The 22032-nt window shown below is 43.0% G+C and overlaps 1 protein-coding gene across 1 annotated transcript in view; it reads left to right on the forward strand.

The window, feature by feature from the left end:
- Nucleotides 1–22032, forward strand: part of NTSR1 (neurotensin receptor 1) — a 47614-nt gene that overhangs the window by 19877 nt on the left and 5705 nt on the right. Inside the window, exons 2-3 of the mRNA XM_015881684.2 lie at nt 10799–11000; nt 19869–19959. Of these exons, the coding sequence (XP_015737170.1) occupies nt 10799–11000; nt 19869–19959 (293 nt within the window). The remainder of the gene's footprint in view (nt 1–10798; nt 11001–19868; nt 19960–22032) is intronic.

Here is a 22032-nt window from a genome sequence, read left to right on the forward strand (position 1 = left end):
AGTCTGTAAGCCTGTACATGCATAGTTACCCCATCTTTCTTAGGGAATTCCATGGTTTCCAGCATTTCAAGACCTAAAACAATGATACTAGAGTAGCCCCATGCCCTCACTGCATCATAAGCATCCCTCCCAGCTGGATTTGATGCTCCTGGAGGGATCGGCTTGGGGTAGAGACATCCAAGCTGACTAAGTCCACCTGGGAACCTCTTGCAGCTGCTCCTTTTCTATGAAATCCCTTCATTTGCAGTGCTGACCCAATACTCCCCAACGATCTCTTGTGTTTGGCTGTGGCTTCAGTTCCTGGCCAGGTCAGCCCTTGTATCCATCTTCATGGAGAGTGACCTGTCTCAAACCTCCAGTCATGCAACCTGCTCAGTCAATTGTAAATGCACAATCGTTTCAAAGTTCCCTTGAAAAGAAAATAGCTCTGAGCATCTCTGCTTATCTCTCCTTCATTTTTTTTCATCCCTTTCTGCCTTTATCTGAGCTATTTGTATGTAATCTTCACCCAAGCAAAGAGAAGGTGCTATACATGTTGATAGACAGAGAATGGGATTTTTCTCTCTCTCTGGACAGATTTCTTTTCCTTCCTCCTCCAGCATTTCACATCCTCATCTCTCCACTTCTCTCTTGCTGTCAATACTTTTAGCAATGGATGGACCCTGCAGATGTGCTGAGGAACACACAGTGCTGTATTAAAAAACAATAGCCATATTCAGATCACACAAGCTGGGCTGAGAAAACACCTGCAAATCATGCAGGTCATTAGAGAACAAGAAGTCATCCAGGATGGAGGCTGCTGATCCCCATGCAGACAAGGTCTCTTCTGATGGGGTAGGACAAAAACATTCAGGGCCACCAGCCTCACTGTGTGAAGGAGACAAGGTCCTGCTTCTCCATGAGCAGCCCCTGCCTGGTTTGAGCGCTGTGTCTGCAGTGTGCACAAATTCCACGCTGATCTGTTTGCTCAACAGTGGCCAATGTATGTACTCTGAAGGAAAGACACCTTATCTCAGCTGCTCCCAGAAGGCAGGAAGAGACCTCCAAAAAACTGACTGTAATATAACGACAAAATGACACATCTGGTCATTCAGGCTGCCCAAGAAAGGCAGACGTGTCAATGCATTCCAATTCATGCTGGGAACATGGGAGGACAAAGTCGCTCCCAATTCACACTGTATTCCTATTCTTGTTCTGTTGGCATTCAGCTTGTGATGTGTGGGAGGAAATGTAATTAATGGAGGACAGTGTGTGGCAAAGGAAGACAAATGTGGTTGTGTATTCTATTTAGGCTTTACCCATAGCAAGAGTGGGGGGGGAAAAAAGAACTTGGCCAGCAAGGAAGTGATGTTCAAAGTGCATATACAAATGCACTTTGCTCCTTCAAAAATAAAACTGCAGAGAAATGACTGAAATTTTCTCAGGTCCAACAAGATCATAAAAGCTCTGAGAGCTTCTTGAATGGTCCCATGATCACAAATCAGGGAATTAAGCCTTCAAAAAAGAAAAGAAAAAAGGTGTTGCTTGATTTGCCTTGGTTTTGCAGTTCAAGCACAGCAGAGGGAGGTAATTTTAGTCTTCCTCAAGATACTACCTGGTCGACGCTTTTTCCTCATCTAATCACCCTGATTAAGAGCTGCATAGCTGTGTCTCTCGGAGCAGCGGGGAGATGGAGGAGAGCTGCGCACACTCGCTGCTTCTTGACCTTGTTTAGTTTTGAGAGATCAACCACATTTCCAAGGCAGCAGCACATCTTGAAGGAGAGATAGAGATCTCTCCATCCCACTTCAAAGCCTGATGAGAAGAGGGATGAGTACTGCCTCCTGGGAAGGACTGCCATGGAAATAGGGACTTCAAGAGGGTGTTGACAACATTAACTCACTCAGGAGAGTGCCCAGGGCTTTGCTGGATGTAATGATTCAAACCACAGCCTTTCCCAATCATTTTTTTCCAACCCTACTCCAGAAAAGATTTAATTTCTTCATTGCAGAACCCAACCTTCTGGAAAGACCTTATGGGCAAAGTCCTGCCGTTCCAATAATGCTAAAAACCCACACTGCCAAATGCCATCACTGTACAAAGGCCTGGTTTTGTGTGGATCAGGCATTGGTTTGTGCCCCTGTCTGTTGGCACTGCTTCCGTTTGCAATTAATTTGTGTAAACTGGAAAAAATAAAGATAAATTGTCTGTGCTGCCATGGTTTAATATTGCAATTTGGGGAGGAGCTGCCACATTTTCTTAGTAAACTGAGGAACGTTCCAAACTTCTAAAGTTCAGACCCCCAGAGAGATTGTTAGATTTTAATTGCTACCTTAATCAACATTTATTAGTGCTAACCAAAGCTTCTCGTGGATTTAAAATTCAACCCATTTGTCAACTACTAATTATTTTAAGTAGACAAGCTGTTATTTTACCACCTATATTAAATGAGACTTTTCAGCACATATGAAACATTACAAGCAGCTTCAGAAATTTCGTTCATGAAACATAAATCAACAGACAAAGCATTCCTTGCCATGACCTCACTTGTCTCTCAGACATCTATAATGTCTCTTATCCCCTTTCTACCTCCATCTCACCTGGCGAAGATTGTAAAAGCAGTATCAGGTCCCATGTGTTTCAGGAGGAGAATGATTTGTTCTTTCCATTTGATTCTAAATTAACTCTCCTTTGAATCCCTCTGTGGCCTGCGTGCCTCATGCATCAGGCTGAAGTGTGCAGTGGTTGGCGTGGTTTATTGCAAAGTCTCTGCCTCAAATCTTTAGGATCATCTGGGGGCTGGAGATGATTTATTAATTGCCCTCCACTCTGAGCATGTGTCTGCCTGTCACTGAGCTTGTTTCACCTTGGCCTGCATCCATTCACTGTGGGCTGCATCCCCACTTCCCCACCTTGCCCCCAGCAGCAGAGGTGCCACCACACAGTGCAGGACCCCACTGTTCAGTGCTCACACCATGTGAGAGCAGAACAGTCCCACATGTTTCTCTAGCGTAATCCATCTGCCATACATTGCCACGAGAGTGTGGGAAGAGAAAAAGACACCACCATTAAATTTAACTCTTCACTGATTCTGCAGCTACAATTCTTTCCCTATTACATATGCTGCCATGCTTCTGCCTTTTGCTTACTTCCAAAACTCTGGCTAGAAATTCCCAAGCTGCTCTGGTCCCTTTAATTGATTTAATATGTGCAGAGCCTAAAGCCATCCATTTTGATTATCAGGGCTGAAATGACTCAATATTACCAAATGACAGAACAAGAAAAGTTGGGGGATAATTGACTGTCGCCATGGTTTGATTATTTTTTGACATGCTCTGTGTGAGACAGTATCCAAAGTATAATAGTCTCATTCATTACAATGACTATCCCAGGCGTGAACTGAAGAAGTACAGAATAACAAGCAGGCATTAGGGAAGCAAGGCTTGCAAAAACAGCTGCTGTGATTTATTTACATGGTGATACACCAGCAAGACATAGGCATAGTCTGCACCCTCATTAAGTCTGCAGCAGCTGTTTCTGCTCTTGTCCCAGCTGCAAAACTTACACTGCAGGAGCAGGAGCATTGGATATACTGAATGCTTGCACTCGTGGCATGAGAAAGAGGATGATTTTCTTGGTTTTGACAAGGACTTCATTAGACACCCCCAACAGGGAGCACCATGCTGGGCAGGCACTTCCCGTGGATGAGAATCCACCACGTGAGCACCACTGGTGTGCACTGCACTGTAGAAAAGTTATGCAAGAAGATGGACAGAAAATAACGGCAAAATCTGGATTACTATGACTCAGATGTCAGAAGCATGAGGCACTACACGAGCATTTATTGAAATATTTAGAGGGCTGACAAGCAGCAGGGCTGGAAGAAAAGAGATATATTGTGATAGGTGCTACAGGGCAATGTCCCTTTGGCGAAAGCAAGTAGGAACCCAAATACCAGCAGATAGCGAGAACCAAAATCCAAATGCAGTGGTAAATTATTAAAAGCATATTTCCAGCCTGTCATTTGAAGCTGAAGCATTACTTCCCCTTCAATAGGATATAGCTGGTGAGGAGGGTGAGAGGGAAGCAGTAGCAGCAACCTGCACATTCAAAGGGAAAATTGTGAACATTATTCACTGAGCTTTTGTTCAACCAAAAATATTGCCCTAAATTGTGTAATGGGTAACTCGATCTGAGAAGCAAAGCTGGGGCCAGTGAGCATTCTGACAGCAAACAAATTGACTTTATTATTGTTGCAAGAAAACTGAGTAAATTTAATTAATTTACCTGGTAGCTCAATGCACGCGATGGCAGGAAAATAAGGCCTGGAGGAGAAAGAGCTGGAGATCTGAATCTTTCAGGTTAATGATGGCATGACAGAGGACCAACAGTGCTGTCCTTTCACTTCTTTCCTCCTCAGGATGAACAGGGAGGGGCAGCCAAGCTGGACCATAACCTTGACATCTTACCTTACACACACAAGTCATTGGCAGTAATCTCTAGTCTGAACAGGGCCCCAAACTTCATCACCTTCATCAAGTGCCACAATAGGGAGGTCATCTTGGTTGGTTTAGGGTTTGTTTTGTTTTTGGCAACTGTCTTATTTTTTTCTTCTACTTGAAGAAATGTTCTTCCACCCTTCAGTTCTATGGGGAGGTGAATGGTACAGTAAAGTATTCTGCATCAACACTCAGCAAACCTTAAAACCTTCCCACATTCCCATCTCTCCAGCACGTTATTTTCAGGATTTCCTGAATTTCACAGCTTTTCTCTACCACTTGGAGCCAGAACCACAAGAGCCATTCAGATCTGAGAGTGGTGCCCTAAAGATCAGGAGAGGAGGAAATTTTCTCTTATGAATATTTATAGTGAAGGTTTTCTGACATTTAGCAAGGTAATGAGTAGCTCTGAGGTCCCCAGGGGCTTTCATACTTGGATATTACCCCTGTGTACAATTAGGAATAATAAGCCTTATATCAAAAACTTATGTGTGATTCATACCTTTCAGCTATTACTTATGATAAGTCTGAAAATACCTTAGGTCACAGGATTATAACAATGCATAGTAATGAGGTTAAATGATCTTATCAGCTATCCAGTCGAGATCAGGAATGCCACCATTACTCAGCGCTGTGACATCTTTGCCACCCCACCATAAGCAAGAGACACTTTTAAGTTGTTCTGCATCAGATGTTGTTCTTTATGAACAAATGATTTCTCCATGGAGGAAGATTTATGAATGGGAAAGCTGGAGGAATGTTTTTGCCATGGAGATTTGATGGATTTTTTGTCAGCATGCAATTTATTTCCATCTGTTCTGTATCTGATTAACTCCTGCAGAGTGTGTGATTAAGTTCACTTCTCAAGATCATTAGCTGCTCTGCATTCCTGTTATAGTTCATCAGTGCAGGACCTCACACAGGCTTGAAAATCTTACACGTTGATTATTTTTAATGTTCTGTTCCAAACTGACTGGTCATTCTCTTGTCATGCCCCTGGATCCAAAGAGAGAAGGCGTGTCGCTTTACCACTGCTCTGGAGCAAGCACAGGATGCTAACAATAACAGATTTTAGGTGGATTGAGATACAGCGTAGACTGAAAACAGTGCATGCTATCACTGTTAGCCGCGTGGTAACATGCATTTTATTCTGATCAAAATATCTATCCATACAAAACCTAAAATTTCTTAGTAGGAGCAAGCAGCTACAGCTCTTTTATATCACCCTTGGAGCTGCCTTGGAGTAGTTCTTCTTCTACAGATAGAATAAGGACTGTGAATGGATGTATCAGTAACTGAGGCTCATATGTCCTTGCCACATGATTAATTCAGTCTCACTGACATGAGTGGGTGCAGAGCAGTAATGTCATGTGGACAAGACCTGGTCTGGTTGCTTGGGAGCATCCGTCAGATCCATCTGACAGTCTATATTCAGGCTCGTGTGCTCTTTTTCTTCACCTAAGCGCTGGTACCTGCAGTCTCCTATTTGCAGACCCTATCCAAAGCAAGAAGAAAGCTAACTAGAAGAAAGAGACTCCTGCAGAGTTCTAAAAAAGAAAGGTTTGGCCAATTTGAGCTCCTGCAGCTGATGCCAGCTGAGCTCAGCAAAACCCACTGAGTTATTTAATGAAAAGCGGATTGAGCAGGAAGAGTCTGTATTTGAGGTTTTCCTCTGTTGTCTTTTCCCCTGAAGGATGCATTTGAAGACTTCCACACCTGCAGTCCAAAGAAGTGAACAGTAGAGCAGTTTGAGATGAGATTAGAGCAAATCACACAATCACATTGTGTGATGCTGAATAGAAGCATAGAACTTAAGGTGTGACAATAACCAGAGGTTTCCATGGCCATGTCTTGTCTTTGGCCATCTGCCATGGTGATGATGGGATATAACATCCCACCACCCAGATCAGCATCAGATTTTTACACACCCAGCCTGGTCACGAGACAAGGGAGGTTCATTTTGCATGGCTGATGTAGTGCTGGCAAGTGACGATGGTGTCACACAGCATCACACTGTCAGGGCTGTTTCACATTGCAGCGCCAGAAATAAAACGTGACAGGTAAGCTTGTGTGAGTTGAAAGAGAAATGTGCAAAGATCAAGCTCCTGCTTAAGTGCCCTGTTAGAGCTTCAGACCTACACAGCATTCAGCACCCAGCCCTGCTCCTGTCTGATTATTGTTTGAGCTTCTGTGCCAGGATGCACTATGTGGGATAAGGACCAGCAGTCCTGTGCTCAGTGTTCTGTACCTGCTCCAGCAGCTCTGGTTTCTTCCTTTGTTCTCTCAATTTCATACACTTTTAGGTTTCATCTTGAGTCCACAGATTTAATTTAGATATTTACTGAATTAATGATCCAAAACAAGAAAGACAGGAGATACTTTGTACTAAAATCTAATGCTAAATAGTATGCTCTGAACCAAGCCACACTGAAATTACTGAAATGCCTCCAAATTGTTCAGTAGAGCTGAACTCCCTTTCTAGGCTGTTTTCCAGCTTTCATATTCCTTCTTGTCCCAGGTAGTGGCTATGAGAACAGTTGTTGCTCTCTATCACCACTTACAGGCACAGTCTCTCCTGCCCCACTGTATCCAAGGAATGGCATGGAGCTGCTCACTGCTCAACACTTGGCATGGCTGTTTGGAAATCTGTGTGAAGATGGGATTTAACTAGATAGGAACTTGTAAGGGGAATAAAAAAAAGGGATTATTTAATCAGATATGTCCTGTGAACATCGAACACAGGTGGCAAAGCCAAATGCTTCTTTTGGTATGCCAGCATCATGCACACCTCCCAGTCCTGCTTTGTATTCCATAGGTTGCTACACCCACAAATGGGGCAGTGTGATTATTATTCCTGAAGTTATCCACTGAGTGGTTAAAAAATGTTATTTCCATCCACCAAGTGAGAAAACTAGAGATTTTTCAACTATATGTAGTCACACAGGATTGTTTGGCAGCCGAATGTTGAAGGATGTGCTTTTCTGATTGACATATGCTAACAATGCAGCCTCCACAGCCAGGAGGAGGAGAATTTACTTTTCATTTCCATTAGAAATCAGGCAAACCAGAATGTAGTAATTGTTAAATCCCAGAGACGTTTAATTGATGTGCTCTAAAGCATGACACCCTGCATCCTCAGCCTCTCCATCAGCACTGCCAGGAAACCAGAAAGGCAAATCTGAAATGCCAGCTCCTTTTGGGTCCTCACAGCCATTTTCCATGTGTGTCCTCAGAGGTTCAAGAGGTCTCTGAGACAGCTGAAGATCTCTGCACTGAGAAATCCAGGCAGTGAGGGAGCATCTCAGCTCTCTGCCATGAAACAGGAATCATATAAAAGGGCTAATGCTGCCCTATATCTCAGATGTCCCTTTGTCTAGTCTGGGTTCTGGTCCATGCTGGTGGGGGTCCTGTCTCTGTTCCTTGGGATCTCTGGTTGCTGCCTGCATTTCAAGCTTTGTTTGCTTTGTCTGTCTGTTTATTTAGAGAAAAAGCCCATGTATAAATATATATATATGAAAGGCAAGTTCAAAAAACATTTATCTTGTAGTCTCATTGAAGGTGCTTTTTCAGATAAAAACTCTCACTGGAAATACTACGAGCCATTCTGGTACCTGGCTTTCTTTTGTTAAACTATTAGCAGTGGAGGTGCTTTATTCACTACCATATCTCCATGATTTTTAACATTTAGTCACTTGAGTGGTCCGAGACCCAGTCAAACAACTTCTAATACCTGCTAACAGCTTCCAAGCAGTGTTGGACCACATAAGCAGCCAATAACTGGCATTGCAGGGCTCAGACAATTGGATATTGCTGGCAGCAGAAGTGACTTGCTGCAGCTGGAGCAGAGTCTTCCTTTTGGATTTCCTTGGCTTGACAAGTAGGAGATAAAAACTCCTTCCAAAGGGGCCTTGGGGTCCGTGCTCCTCCATCAGTCGCCCTGCAGCACAACATTCACACAATATCTGATTCACATCCCTTGTTTCATCCCTCTGGGGAGCTGCTAGGCTGAGCTCTGTGCCCACCTTCCCCATCCCTGCAATGAGCGAACCATGCCTGCTTCCTGCGGTAACCCGGGGAAACCACAGCAGCCGTGATGCGAGGGATGGCTTGGCAGAAGCAAACCGTGTCAGAGTGGAGCTCCGCAGAGCCTGGGGAGCCTTGTCCCAGACCAGCACCTCCCCTTCTGCTGGCTTCAAAGTGCTGTTGGAGGCAAAGCACCAGCACTGCCATACCCTGTGCACAACCCACTGAGAGCCAGGGACAGCACAGAGCACAAGGGCTGTGCTGGGGGAGATCTGCTTCGCTGGCTCTTATTGTCTTCAAGTGTTTGTGTTTGAAAATGAATTTTTTTTCCGCAAATTAAAGCTTTCCATCTCTTTGAGTTTTGTTAAGTACAGGAAGGCTTTGGTACAAATCAGGGCCAGATCGAAATCTTTAAGTGGAGCCTTTCATGGATTGTATTCAATTTTTGCACTTATACTGTAGCAATTCATAATGCTATTCTTGACGGTTTCTCAAGCTCTTCAAAAACTTCACAGTACAGTTAGGGAACGAATCAAAACTTGAAAGAAAGCTCAGAACAGACTTTTTGGTTTCTATGTGATTCCATTAGACAAGACTAAATTTTAGCTTGGGCAAAGCTATTGAGTGAAATTCAATGAACTCTGAATCTTAGGTGGCAGAGTGAAGCGCTTCCTTTTGCTCGTTTGCAAATGCTGTTTGGTGGTGGCAGAGGACATTCAGCAGCTAAAGCAGCACAAATAGCCATGTGGGACTGAAGGATTCGTTTCCATTGAGCTGGGTTAAGCTCGAGGAAGGCTTTTCACCTCTGTGTGTGCCAGCTCAGCGCAGCTGCATTGTGAAAGTTAAATAAAGCGGGTTCTTTACAAGCACAGATCGCTCTCACTGTGAGAAACTCTTATTTTGTGCTGGCTGAGAACGTGCTGCCTACCACTTAAGGATCTATCTTAACATCTTGAAGCAACTCCAAGAGATAACTCTTCTCTGTATGCAGGAGGCTGTGAGATGTGCTGTCTTTTAGAAGACAAGGGGAGCTTGGAAAGCTATATATTTAATAACAGAGACCATTAACAGCTTGCAATGGGGGAGTATATCTGGGAATTTCCTCCGGAAATTATCCATGGTGTAGCTCTATTATTATTACAGGAATAAACAGAGTCAATGCTCTCACAACGTGGACTGCTGGAGATGAAACCCAGCTGGTACTTTTGCTAAATGCATTGAGCTCTGGAGCACAAAGTTGTACAGAGGCTTGATCTAAAAAAGAAAACTTTGGCAACAACAGCACTGCCTGTCTTCAGCAAGAGAGGAGTTACATCTTGCTTAAATTTATGAACATGGAAACTTAAGTGCTTCTGATTGTCAGTGCACCTGTTACCCGTACGCTTACGTTCTTAGTTCTTTGTTTTATGCACCCCATGTTGCATTGTGGGGGCTTGGGGATTTTTTCTTCATTTTCCCATTTACCTTTGTATTTTTTAATCCTTCTGGAGCAAAGGTATCTATATCTATCTGAACTAGATCTGAACTAGATATTGGGGGTAGAACAGAAACCTGGACACAGCTAATCTTCTTCCCAGGCTGCGTTGCTAAACTGAGCTCCATCGAGTTGCAAGGCAGAGAGGGAGGCCCTCCCTTACGAAGGCTTTCTGCTTTTAGTTGACACGAACAGTGACTTCCACTTGATTCAATCACTGCTTAATTTGATCCTCCATTTAATTTTATCAAAACTGTAGTAATCAAATAATTTGTACTAAAACCATTATAACTTCCACTTGTTTATTTCGATCAATTTTAATCCTTTAAGGCATAAGGTTTATTGGACAATTTGATTACTGGCTAACAAAAAGCTGTCATTAAATCTACAAGGGAAGGCCAGAGCTGAAATATCCCGAGTAGAGCTCATAATAAAGAAAAAATATAATAACATACTGTTATTTAGGAGTCATACTCTGCACAATGAAAGCTACAAAGCATTCTGCCACTAGCAAGATAAAAAGATAATGATATCTTTTGGTCATGACACTTCTGGCAATGAGCTGCCCTGAGAAGGGAAAGACATTGTAATTGGGTGTGAGTGAATTTGCCTTTTCTGAGTGTTGACACCACTAAACGAATGCATGACAGCGGTGTCTGAGCTTTCTCTCTGTGCAGTGAGCCTTCAAAACCAAAGGCAAAGTGCAAGAGAAGGGAAAATATTTCCACTGCAGGATGCTACTCTTGCTGTGAGAAATGAATCACAATCTCCTGCCTTGCTGACCATTCCCCTGCCTTGACCGTATCTCGTTTCTCCTCCACAGGTGAACACATTCATCTCCTTCGTGTTTCCCATGGTCGTCATTTCGGTGCTCAACACCATCATTGCCAACCAGCTCATGATCATGTTCAAACAAGCTGCCCAGGAAAACCAGGTCTGCACCATTGGTGGGCAGCAGACGATGCTCAGCATGTCCATGGAGCCTGGCCGTGTGCAAGCCCTGAAACATGGTGTCAGGGTCCTGCGTAAGTAGTGGCGTTTTGAGCCAGCTAGAAGTGTCTATGTAGATATGATCTAAAGGGCAAGGTTGAAATTGGTGAATGCTTTCATTCAAAACATCTGAAATGAAAAGTAACTTCTTAAAAAATCCAGATTACCCCTGAGAAATGCTTTGAAATTTGCCATTATTATCCAGTTCTCAACCCAAAGCCCCACATTTTGGAAACAAATTTATTCCTTCTACCAGTCTCCCTCCTTCTTTTTTTTCTTGCTGAGACAACAAGAGTTTCTTAGGGAATTTTATCTTTAATTTTCTTTTTCTCTCAGAGACACTTTTCTGAGTCTTAATCTTCCCTTAAAGGATAAAAAAAAATAATTCGTTATAGAGGAAGGAAGCTAGAGAGAGATTTAAGCATTATTTAATTCATTGTTCTCAATGGAGGAGAATTTAAGGCATGTAAATTCTGAATTGAAGGAAAAAATATATATTCTCTGAGACAGAAAGAACGGGCAAATATAAAGCTTTTCTGTTTCTTTTTCTATCCCTGGCCACCTCCAACCTGAACACCTCCCTTCCAGCTGGTGCTGGCTTCAGGCTCTGTGTGTGGTGAGGGAACTGATATAGTTTTAAAGCCAAGGGTATTTTGTGGGGTTGGGTTTGAACAGATCATCCTGAGTGGGCACCTTGTGCAGGTCACTTGTGGGCACACTGCTCATGGCCATGTAGGCATGCAGGTCCCTTTCTGCTGCTGGAAGCAAGGCATTGGTATCCTCCTCATTCTGCAGGCAAATATAGGGGCTGCTCTGGTGATCTCTGCTTAGCCAGAGGAGTGTGGAGAATTGGTTTTCCCCTGATGGTACACACAGAGAAATGAGTTTCTTGCAGTCACAGCTTTGATTCAGATTGCAATTTTCCTTCTTTTTTTGGACAGAAAAAAAAAAAATCGAGTAGCTGAGATTAAGAAAAGAAAAATCTTAATCAAATCAGGCTGGTTTTCCTCTTCAAAACTTTGACTTACAATTTCAATTACGGAGCAATGTTAAAATGTCGCTATTTCTGCTGATGAGAAATCCAAGCCTGAAGCGAGGCAGTGAGGCAGTGATGGGCGACCGCTGTATCGCCTGCAGAGAGATCATTCCTTGTTCCTGTGCTGCACACAGCCAGGGTCAGCCCAATCTTCCCTGGTGTTCTGCTTATTAGACCAGCAGATGATGCATTATCTTTCCCCCAAACCTCCCAGACCAACATATAGAGCATATAAACATGTAATATAGAGCATATGAACATATAAACACATTACTATGAAGATTATATTGAACGGGGCTGAATATGAAGCCCTATTGACTGCTGGCTCTGCTGGAGGGGCCCCTGCATCTCCCAAAGTCAAGTACACAGCTCTGGGGGAAGGTGAGTCTTACTTATATGCTTTCCTGGGAGCCAAAGTCCCACTGTCACCTTAGCAGGGTTCCCAAGGGACACGTCTGCACCCCTGGAGTTGCATTTTGTCTGCTCCCTGCCAGATTTTGCATGCGGTGTTGTGCAAACTTTGCCTGAGCTATTCCTATCGCAGGCAAGACATTGCATTCTGTCCCAAAGCCAAATTGGAGCATTAGGGTGCAGTAGAATTATAAATAAATAAACAAATAAAAAGCTTCTCGGAAGATTTTTATTAAAGTTTGCAGGCCTCAAAGCGGCTGCAAACATATTTTGGATGAATTCCTCAGCCCAGTTATTGAAAACGCCTCCATCCAAATTTCAGGCGCAATAAAGGGTTCACCTTTGTACTCATAATTACTGCAGTGTCTCAGACAACATTTATAGCTGTGAGCACAAATGGCCGTTTATGAACTGATGGATGAGAATTAACATCGCAGAGAAATGAGGCAGAATTGTGATCTCCATGGATGGAGACAGAAAGAGATTCAATATTTTATTCTTCTTCCAAACAACCACAATTAGAGTGGTAACAAATAATCCTTTTCTTTTGCCTTTGCTTGCCAATATGTAAAGCTAAAGAATAGACCTGCTCTCACACAAAAGCTCTCTGAGGAAGAGCTTTTGAATGAGTTCAAAAGCAAAACCGGCTCAGCATTTTAATGATTCCATCAGCAGCAACTTAGGCGTTAAATATCTGGCTTTATTCCCTTCCTTTTCTTTAATTCTCAGAGCTTCAGTTCACACAAAGGTTAAATAAATGATCCTGCACTCAGGAACCGAGTGGTGCTGTGAAATTCCGGATGCCTTAATCAAGCAATCTGAGGAAAAAACAAAGAATCTGGTAACTTAAACTGGCAGATGAAAAAGCAAAAGGAGTTCAAAAATAACACCCTAAAAAAAATCCATTAAAATATACTGGTTCTGGTTTTGTGCTGTGAGGGCCCTCATGCACATGAGATGGTGAGAGCTGGTTAGCTGAAAGCCTTCCAGCTGCTTCAATTCATGGCAAAGCTCTTGGTGGCTGAAGTGCTTTGGCCAATGCCATCTTTTCCATGGGGAAGGAAATCCAGACCTTAGAGAACCCACCAAAAATCCCACTGCCTACAGTGGAAGAATATCCGTCACCAATGGGTCCAAGTTAACTCCTACATACTGATGGCAGCCCTTCATTCTACAAGGATGTGTACGATTTGTGCCGGGCTCCATCACAACCAAAATCATCTACCCAGACTGATGAGTTTATGGATGACAGTGGGAAAAGAGATCAGAGTTGCAAACACTTTCCTTCCTTCTTCCAGATTTACTGAGTTTGTACTTATTTACATTAAAATAGGTGCTAAAATTGTCAGGCCAGCAGCTTCATTCAAATGTCCTCTGCATCCCTTTCCTCCTCTTCACTAGCTTGTATGTGTTTTCTTGGCTCTGATTCTGGTCATGTACAAAACAATTAGGCAGATCAGGATCGAGGAACATGTCAGCCCTGCTTCCTGTGAGCCAGTTCATTAATTCATTAAGCGTGTGATTTCTGATTGTAATTCCATCTCTGCTGTCAGCTTTCTGTAGGTGTGAGGATCCACATCCTGAGAGCTCCAGGAACTGGTGGCTTCCCATCTCCTTTGTAAGGATAACTGGGCCACATCTGACTGATGCTGCTGTTAAAAATACCTCCAAAAAGAGATGCTATGCCCTCCTTTAGCTATCCAGTATTTATTCTGCATCTCCAAAATAAGCCACCTCCATTATTTTGTGACTTTTTGTTGTTGTTGTTTTGGATTCTTTGTTTTTCCCTTTTGTGGTTACTGTTAATCCTTGGTTGCACTATAGCAGTGCTGTTCAGCCCATTTGATAAGGATGAAAGCTACCTAAATAAATCTGAACTATACACTAGTACTCAAACACACATGCAGATATATACACTGCATAATAAGCAGCTTTCAGCAGATGAAACCTCATACATGCTGCCCAGACTATTGCCTGCTTTATCCAATATAAGTCTTTCCAGGGGCATATTTGAGCTTGGCTCAGTCTGGAAGTGCTTTTAAGCCAACATTTCTTCTTGAAAGTGGACAGTTCTGTGGCACAGACTAATTGTCTCCATCAAAGCTCCATCCAGCAACTGCAGAGAGGAACACCTCTTAATGGAGCTTCCTCTACAGCTTCCACGTCCAGCGAATGGGAAGGAAGAGCTACTAAAGGGCACAGCCAAGTAATGACAGCAACACTGAGGCAAACTGATGGGCATGAAGTGCAGGTGTTATGCATCCCTGGGTGGATGTTGGCTAAGCTCATTAAAGCGTGAACACTCCCAGGTAGCATTTGCTGTTACAGAAGCTGCTTAACTGAAGCAATTATAAAGCATTTAGAGGGGTTTAAAGCCTCCCACAGTTGGTTGGTTGATGCCTCAGTATGGTATGTTTTAGGAGATGAAGTCACGCTGTATTTTTTAACTGAAAGTCTGAGAATGTTAAAATTATGGTTCTGGAGCCTCTGCATTTCTTCAAGCAATGCCAGGCAAATGCCAAGTATTAATGAAGCATCCCTGCATCCTACTTGTTTCATTGCTTCGTGTGTGAATAATTCTCCTCCAGAACAAATGTGCTGAAGAGTTTGTCCATTTCTCTTTTCAGATGTTCCAAGTTTCAGCCACCAATCTGAAGAGAATAATGCTATGAGATGTAGTGTAACTGTCCCGCAAACAGAAATAACAAATAGCAAATGCTTTGCAGCTGCAAAGGTCTACAAAAGAACCACAGTCTGAAAGTCTGCTCCTTCAAGAGTTGTCTTTCCTAATTCCTGTTCTATAAGGAAATCATATTTGTCCATGAATCACTTTGCTTGCAAGAAAGGAACTAAATTCATGACAGCTTGTAACCCTAACAAAAATCTGAGCTGCTGCAAGTGGAGTTCAGCAAGTTTCCCATGACGTTAAGCGTGGATAGAAGTTGTGGTTAACAGCTGAAGTGTCACACTAAAATTCAGGAGGATAAATGAGCCACATAATAGTTGTATATGTTTCTTGGAGGTGTTTGTATGTGTAGGTTTACTTTACAGGCTGCCAAGTGGCATAAAGAGTGTTGTACAGAGCACTCTGTAAACAGCCTCCAAGGAGCAGAAATGCAGCACAGCTGTGCCTGTGGGGAGAGGGAGATCTGTGTGCCAGTTCTGCACGGCTGCAGGGATTCAGGCTCCAAGGGCTATAGGAACTCAGGCTCCAGCTGCTGCATCTCTGAATACAACCCTAGGGCTGGCCAAGCAGGTTTTCCAGGTATTAGGTTCTGTCTTGTATGAGTGTTTAAAAAGCTAACGGATGTGTTTTTTAGACATGAAATCTGGCCAGGCCTCTGTGACTTCAGAAGCATGAAGCAAATAGAGCACCAGGATCCCCCAGAAAGCAGAAACAGCTCAGGGAGGAATAAAGGACATGTAGGACTCAAAACAACAGGAGAATAAAGAAGGGGGCTGCAAAGTCACCTTGGGTTATACCTGACCATTGTGAGTAGAAAGAGTATTGAGTGGGGTGAGGAGAAGACTTAGAGCCCTTATCTGTCCTTCCAAGGGGAACATTTCTTTTTTCTTCTTCCTTCTCCTCCAAACACCCTGACATCCTTGGGATGAACGACACAAATGAAGCTCAGATTGAATCTAGCAACATCTATGACTAATTATCTTAGAAGAGGACTTGGGAAGAGTCCCTGGTTTGCAGTGTGTTGGCAGGGATGTGCTGCTTGCTGAGCCCCATTGTTTGGTTGACTTTTAACCTTCATATTCTGCCTTGCTCCTTTTGGATGAAACCAGGTCTCACTGGTGCCAGCAGATGTTTTAATCACGTTGTCCTGTGTGAGCAGGGACAGGAATTCACATTCATTTTCAAATCTGTCAGTCGAATCCTCTGAAAATCAAGTCTGGAGAATATAGTCAGAGTGCAATACTTTATTGGTTTTTTTTTTGTGTGTGTGTGTTGAAAAGGTTTTTCTATTCACTCTGCTGTCTGCAAATAATACAGGAAAATAAAAGCAGATCCCTGCCTTTGAAGAATGTAAATTAAGGAGTCAAAACTAATGATTACACTGCTCTGTAACATATACAAGAGAACAAGAGCATTGCACCCAGCAAAGGCTATGTGACTTCAGCAGTTTCTGAAGGAGCTGAGGGCTCCCTAGGCTCATTCAGTTCCCAGTTTCTCCTTGTTTCACTCCCTGGGGCTCTACTGGTGCATACTGGTGGTCTCCACTCTCTGCTGGTAGTTATCGACTTTTATGGAAATGCTTTCTTCTACAGCCTTGTGACCCAAATACCAGCACAAGCAGTTTTACTTTTACTAGGCTCCTACTCACATTGTAAGTGACACAACCCCTATTTTGGGGTCTGATGGTGTAAATATTGCAGACAACCTGTCAGGTACTGCATCATTTTGAATAAACAGAGCCTTGAGGTTTAGCCAGGCACTGCCAGCTGCATCTACACTTGGCCCAACTTTCTCCATCTCTCATATCAAACCACACGGTAAGACTTATCCCCCGTTCTGATAAATTCCCTTGTAATGACATCAGCTAAACAAGCATATAAAACCCCCAGAGCTTTGAATACGCAGAGACTGCTTCTCTAGAAGCCAACATCAATGCAAATTAATGAGCCCCATTACCCTGCTTTATACTTTATTCAATACCGGCCAGAGCGTGCATCCCTTGAGCAGCATTGGAGATGAACAGCTGTTGATATGCTGAAACTCAGAAAAGGATGAGAGGTTTTGCTCTGCTCAGTCTGCCCAGACCCAGACAGCTCCTGTCTTTGCTCCAAACTTATGACACGCTGTCTGTTTTTCAGCTCCCTTTGAAACACAAAGAAAAAGAAATAAATTGGGCAAAACTGTCTGAAAAAAGCTATTGAGGAAAGGCTGGATTTGAGCTTCTCTGAGCAGCATCTCTCCTCTCTGTCCACCAGGCAATGCCAGGGCCCATGGCATTAATGTAATGTAATGGACTACACACACATTGCCAGATTTTGGGGACACTGGCCCTGGAAAATGGCCACCTCCCAGCCACAACCACAGGATACACACACGGTGAAATAAAATACTCAGTGTAGTCTAATAAAATTTAGCTTCTCTTCTTGCTTTGTCATCCAGCTTAGTCTGTAAATCAATACTGGCACAGTCTAAATCTTCTCTTAGAAAATGAAGAAGACGTTGCTCAAGATTTTGTTTCCCTCTGCAGACTTTCTGTGTGATACTCCTGCCCTTCCTCCTTGGGATGCTGTTCAAACAGGCACGGAATTGAGCCACGAGACAAAATAGAAAATCACAGGATGCAGTAATTCAGGTTTACACTTTTAAATTACAAGTTTGATTTAGAAGATAAATGAAGACCCACTGTGCCTTGTTTTGAATCCTTCCCCAGGTGGTGCTCAGCTCTACCAGGCTGTCCTGCCCCATTTTACAACACCAAAGAAATCCAGTCTGTGTGAAGCCTCAGATGATGGAGAATAGGCTCTGGGAGCCTATAACAGTAATAAAAAAATCATTTTGGCAGCAACATTGCCCTTGATACGGCAGGGTTAAGAGTGACAAACGTGGGTCAGGGCCTCCTAACCCACACTGCACAGAGCCTGACAGCGCACTGCTCAGCCAGTATTTCAAAATCAGCCCCCAAGTGCTTCCTTTGTACTTAGCCATGTGTTTAATACGGTTCTAATTGCAGAATGATTGCTTGGGATATTACAGAATTACCACAGATTATTTAATTGACTATCTGTTAGCTGAGGTCAAGTGGTTATTTCTCTCAGTGTGTGTTTTTGTTGATATAGACCCCTGCCTCTGTGCTATCTGGCTTCACACTCTCAGAACCACAGAAGCAGAGATCCCTTACGAGGAGGAAAACACTTTCAATTAACATGTTGGGAGACTTAATGGGCCGATGTGCAGGACCATTAAAGTTGGCATTAGAAAGAATCCAGGCCCTGCAGTGCCTGAAGAGCTGCAGGTGTGAGGCAACACCTGGGACCTGTCAGTGCACTTAGGTTTCTGCAAACTATTTGGATGTGATGCAGGTCAAATTCATCCACTTGGTGGTGTCTTTTAGACCCTATAGCGACAAATTACATCTGTGATCACAATGGCCATATAGCAGCCAAAAAATAGTCAGAATGAAATAATGAATTCAGTTAGATGAGAGAATAAAACCAGCCCCTCTTGCCTGCTTTCCAAAACATATTCTTTCAGATGCTTGAAATTTTACTGAATAAATGACTTTTGCAGGGTTCCTGTTTTCATACATCACACAAGCTGCTGCAGAATAACGTAGCCATCCTCATTGTTAGTGAGGTGTATAATACATGAGATAACCCATGAGGTTGAAATAAAGTGTGAGTGTTTTCAATCAGAAAGCAGAAGGAAAAACAGCCTCCAAATTCACATTGCACTGGTGGTACATAGCTTGATGAGAGAGCATTGCTACCTCCTAGTCCTTACAGGTCACATAGAGGACAAGAGTGATGAGGCCCTTACTGTCTGTAGAGCAAATTTGGGTTAAAAAAAATTAACATAATTATTTTGTTTAGCCTTGATTTTCTTCTTGGCTTTTATTACGTTATGTTTTAACTGAGACTTCTTTGTTTCCTGCTGGGATTCTGCCAGAACGTTGTCATTTCATACAGAGGTTGAGATACATATTGCAAAAGGAAACAAATCTTTCTCTTGATTGCCTGATATATCTGCTTTTTAATTTCAATTGATGATTGCTCAGCACCAGCAGAGCTTTTATGCTTCAGAGTTGTTACGTTCTGTTTTCCATTGTTTGACATTCCCTGGCTAGAATCTTGAAAGCAAAAAGATACATACATCATCTCCTCTTTTTAACTTACAATTTCTATTACAGTAATGTTCAGACCATCTTGTAATCACTGTCTCAGGTATTGCAGAAATGTAGAATAAAAGGACAAGTTCTGCCACCAGAAAGCAGCTCCTGAGGCTGTTTAAGGATCCCCAGCACTGTGGGGACTGTGGCCAGTGGCTCCATGTAGCGAACTAATGAGATTACTGTGTCTACCTGGATGAAAAACACACACTAACTGACACTGTGGGTATTGCAGACAAAACTCCAGTGCCATAACTGCCTAAAATGCAAGGATAGGTGCAAATACAGTCTGATTTCATTTGGCCTCCATCTGATCTGGGCATCAGCAGTCCCTTATCACTGTTATATCTTCTTTTATTCATATTTTCTCTGTCCCCAGCTTATAGCTGTTTTTTTCTATTATTTCTGTTATACTTGTTTTTATAGGTATTCTCAGGCTGTTTGTCCCTCAGGGTTGTTAATATCTTCCACAACAGCAAGATGTGAACAAAATGGGGCTTTAAGAAAGAAGTTTACAGTGATAAACACCCATACAGACAGGTCCCTTTTCACCCTCGAGAAAGAACTTCTCACAAAAAGTAATGGGCTTCTTTCATGCTTTGCAGGTGCAGTGGTGATTGCCTTCGTGGTCTGTTGGCTCCCTTATCACATACGGCGCCTCATGTTTTGCTACGTCCCCTCCAACCACTGGACAGAGTGAGTTGTGATCTGAGGAGCAAATATCCCTATGCTGGGATGGGTTGTGGGGCCAGGCTGGAGCTCAGCTCTGGGCACCAATAGAATGGGGGTTGGGGTGGGGACTGGAGAGAAGAGGAGCATAAAGCCTCCACCTCTTAATTGTTGTGTTGATTTTACTTCTGGATTTCTTGCCATGATTAGCAGCCAAATTAAGAGTCGTTGCTTTGACATCTAACACCCCCTGATGAAGCTGAAGGAAGCATTAGTTTGAACCAGAATCATCCCTAATGACAACGGCAATGGATATTCACCTCTGACAGCCCTTAATGAAACGACATTTGGCAGAAGGGTTTATGCATCCAAAGGGGATCGCTGTCTCTATGGTGGAAATATCGATCTCCAGCCCTAAGATGGAGCAGTTCCTGTCAACAGCCCATTTACTTGCACAGTGCCACGTTTCCTTACTGACAGGAGAGATTTCACAGATGGGAAAATAACTGGGATGCTCGGAATCTGGGATAGGACACTCACTGTGTTTTACAGGGAGTGCAATAAAATTAAACACCAGCAGTTTTCACTGATCAGAAAATGTCTCATAGACATTTTCACAGACTCATAGACTGCATAGGGATACATACCTACATGCAGTTACACACTGAGCAGTAGACTGGTGTTCACAGATGGGCAAAGGCACACAAACAGCTACTTGTAGCTTCTCTGCTGCATCAGGCCCAGTTCCTTGGCAAGGCAGCTACAGAGCTGATTATTCATTTTAAATATGCATAGTGCTAACACTGTCTAGGGATCTAAACCCAGGTAACCCGAGAGAGAGAGATAACATAAGAGGTTCTCACTGTAAGATGTCTCTCTCCTCCCACAGCATTATGCCCCTGTTCTCTCTGGGTATGGCTCTGCTTACAGCAATGAGCAGGAAAAGAAAAAAATCCATGACAGCAAAAGGCAGAGCAACAATGAGATATTAAAATTTCATAAACTCCGAGCATAAATAATAGTAATTTGTCATACAGCAGTTTGCTGAATGGAAATGTACATCCACCCATAGTAAAAGCCAAAATCTACGAATACAGAGCTCTAGGCACACACGGAGGCAAACTGTTGTTTCTTTATTTGCTTTCCTATATGTAAAGCACTTAAAGCAGCAAGCAATTATGTAGTGGCTGGTTTTGCTTTGAGCCAAAGAGGTAGAGAATTCTGCTAGTAGTTAGTGTGAATTTATGTATTCCGGTTGCATTCCCTTATTTTCTTCTTCTTTTAAAAGCTGTGAGTGAGTTTAGGAAAATGTTGAATTTACAGGCATATTATGAATGGTGAACAAACTGCATGGAGGCTAATCAAGAGCTTGCAGCAGCTCAACATAATCATCTATAAAGGCACGTCTGCTCCTGAACAAATCTCTGCTAAGTTAATTTTTCACAGCTACATTGAGAAACTCAGCTTCTAAGAGCTGGATGGGCCACACTGCACTTGGCATTGCTGAGGGGGCCATGGGGAGCTAGTGATGTACTCCAGCACTCGTCTATTTATCTTCTGTTAGACAGTGCTCAGACTAACAAAAAGGTCTGCGGTTTCCACTGAGATAAATGAACCTGGGGAACATCTTTCTGAAAATGAGATCTATGTTGTTTATAAACCCTTTACCAGCACAGAGATGATGAGCTCAGTTTTCCCGAGGAAAGATATTTCCAAAAGAAAAAAAAAATAAAAATAAAGCTAAATATTTGAGATGAAAACATCATCTTGTGATGGTGAGGATATGTTCCAAAAGCATTCTGTTACCAGCTTACACCCTTAGCTGAGAATGCCATCCCAGAGTATAGGCAGATTCTAACCCAGGGACCCACTGAATGAGTTGATGCAGCTCTCACTGCCTGGGGGAGGAGATATCTGCATCTGTTACAAGATCTTGGCTCTTCTGCAGGCTCTGTATAGCAGAACTGCAGCCAGGAAAGTCAAACCAGTGTATATGCATTACACAGAAGCAAATTTCCATCTGGTTTCTCAATTTCAAACATGTATATTTTCAAAGAAAAAAATGAACATGAGGCAAGTATCCCAACCAGTCCCAGGGCA

This window comes from Coturnix japonica, chromosome 20 (genome assembly GCF_001577835.2).
Source record: "Coturnix japonica isolate 7356 chromosome 20, Coturnix japonica 2.1, whole genome shotgun sequence".
NCBI classification, from domain to species: Eukaryota; Metazoa; Chordata; class Aves; order Galliformes; family Phasianidae; genus Coturnix; species Coturnix japonica.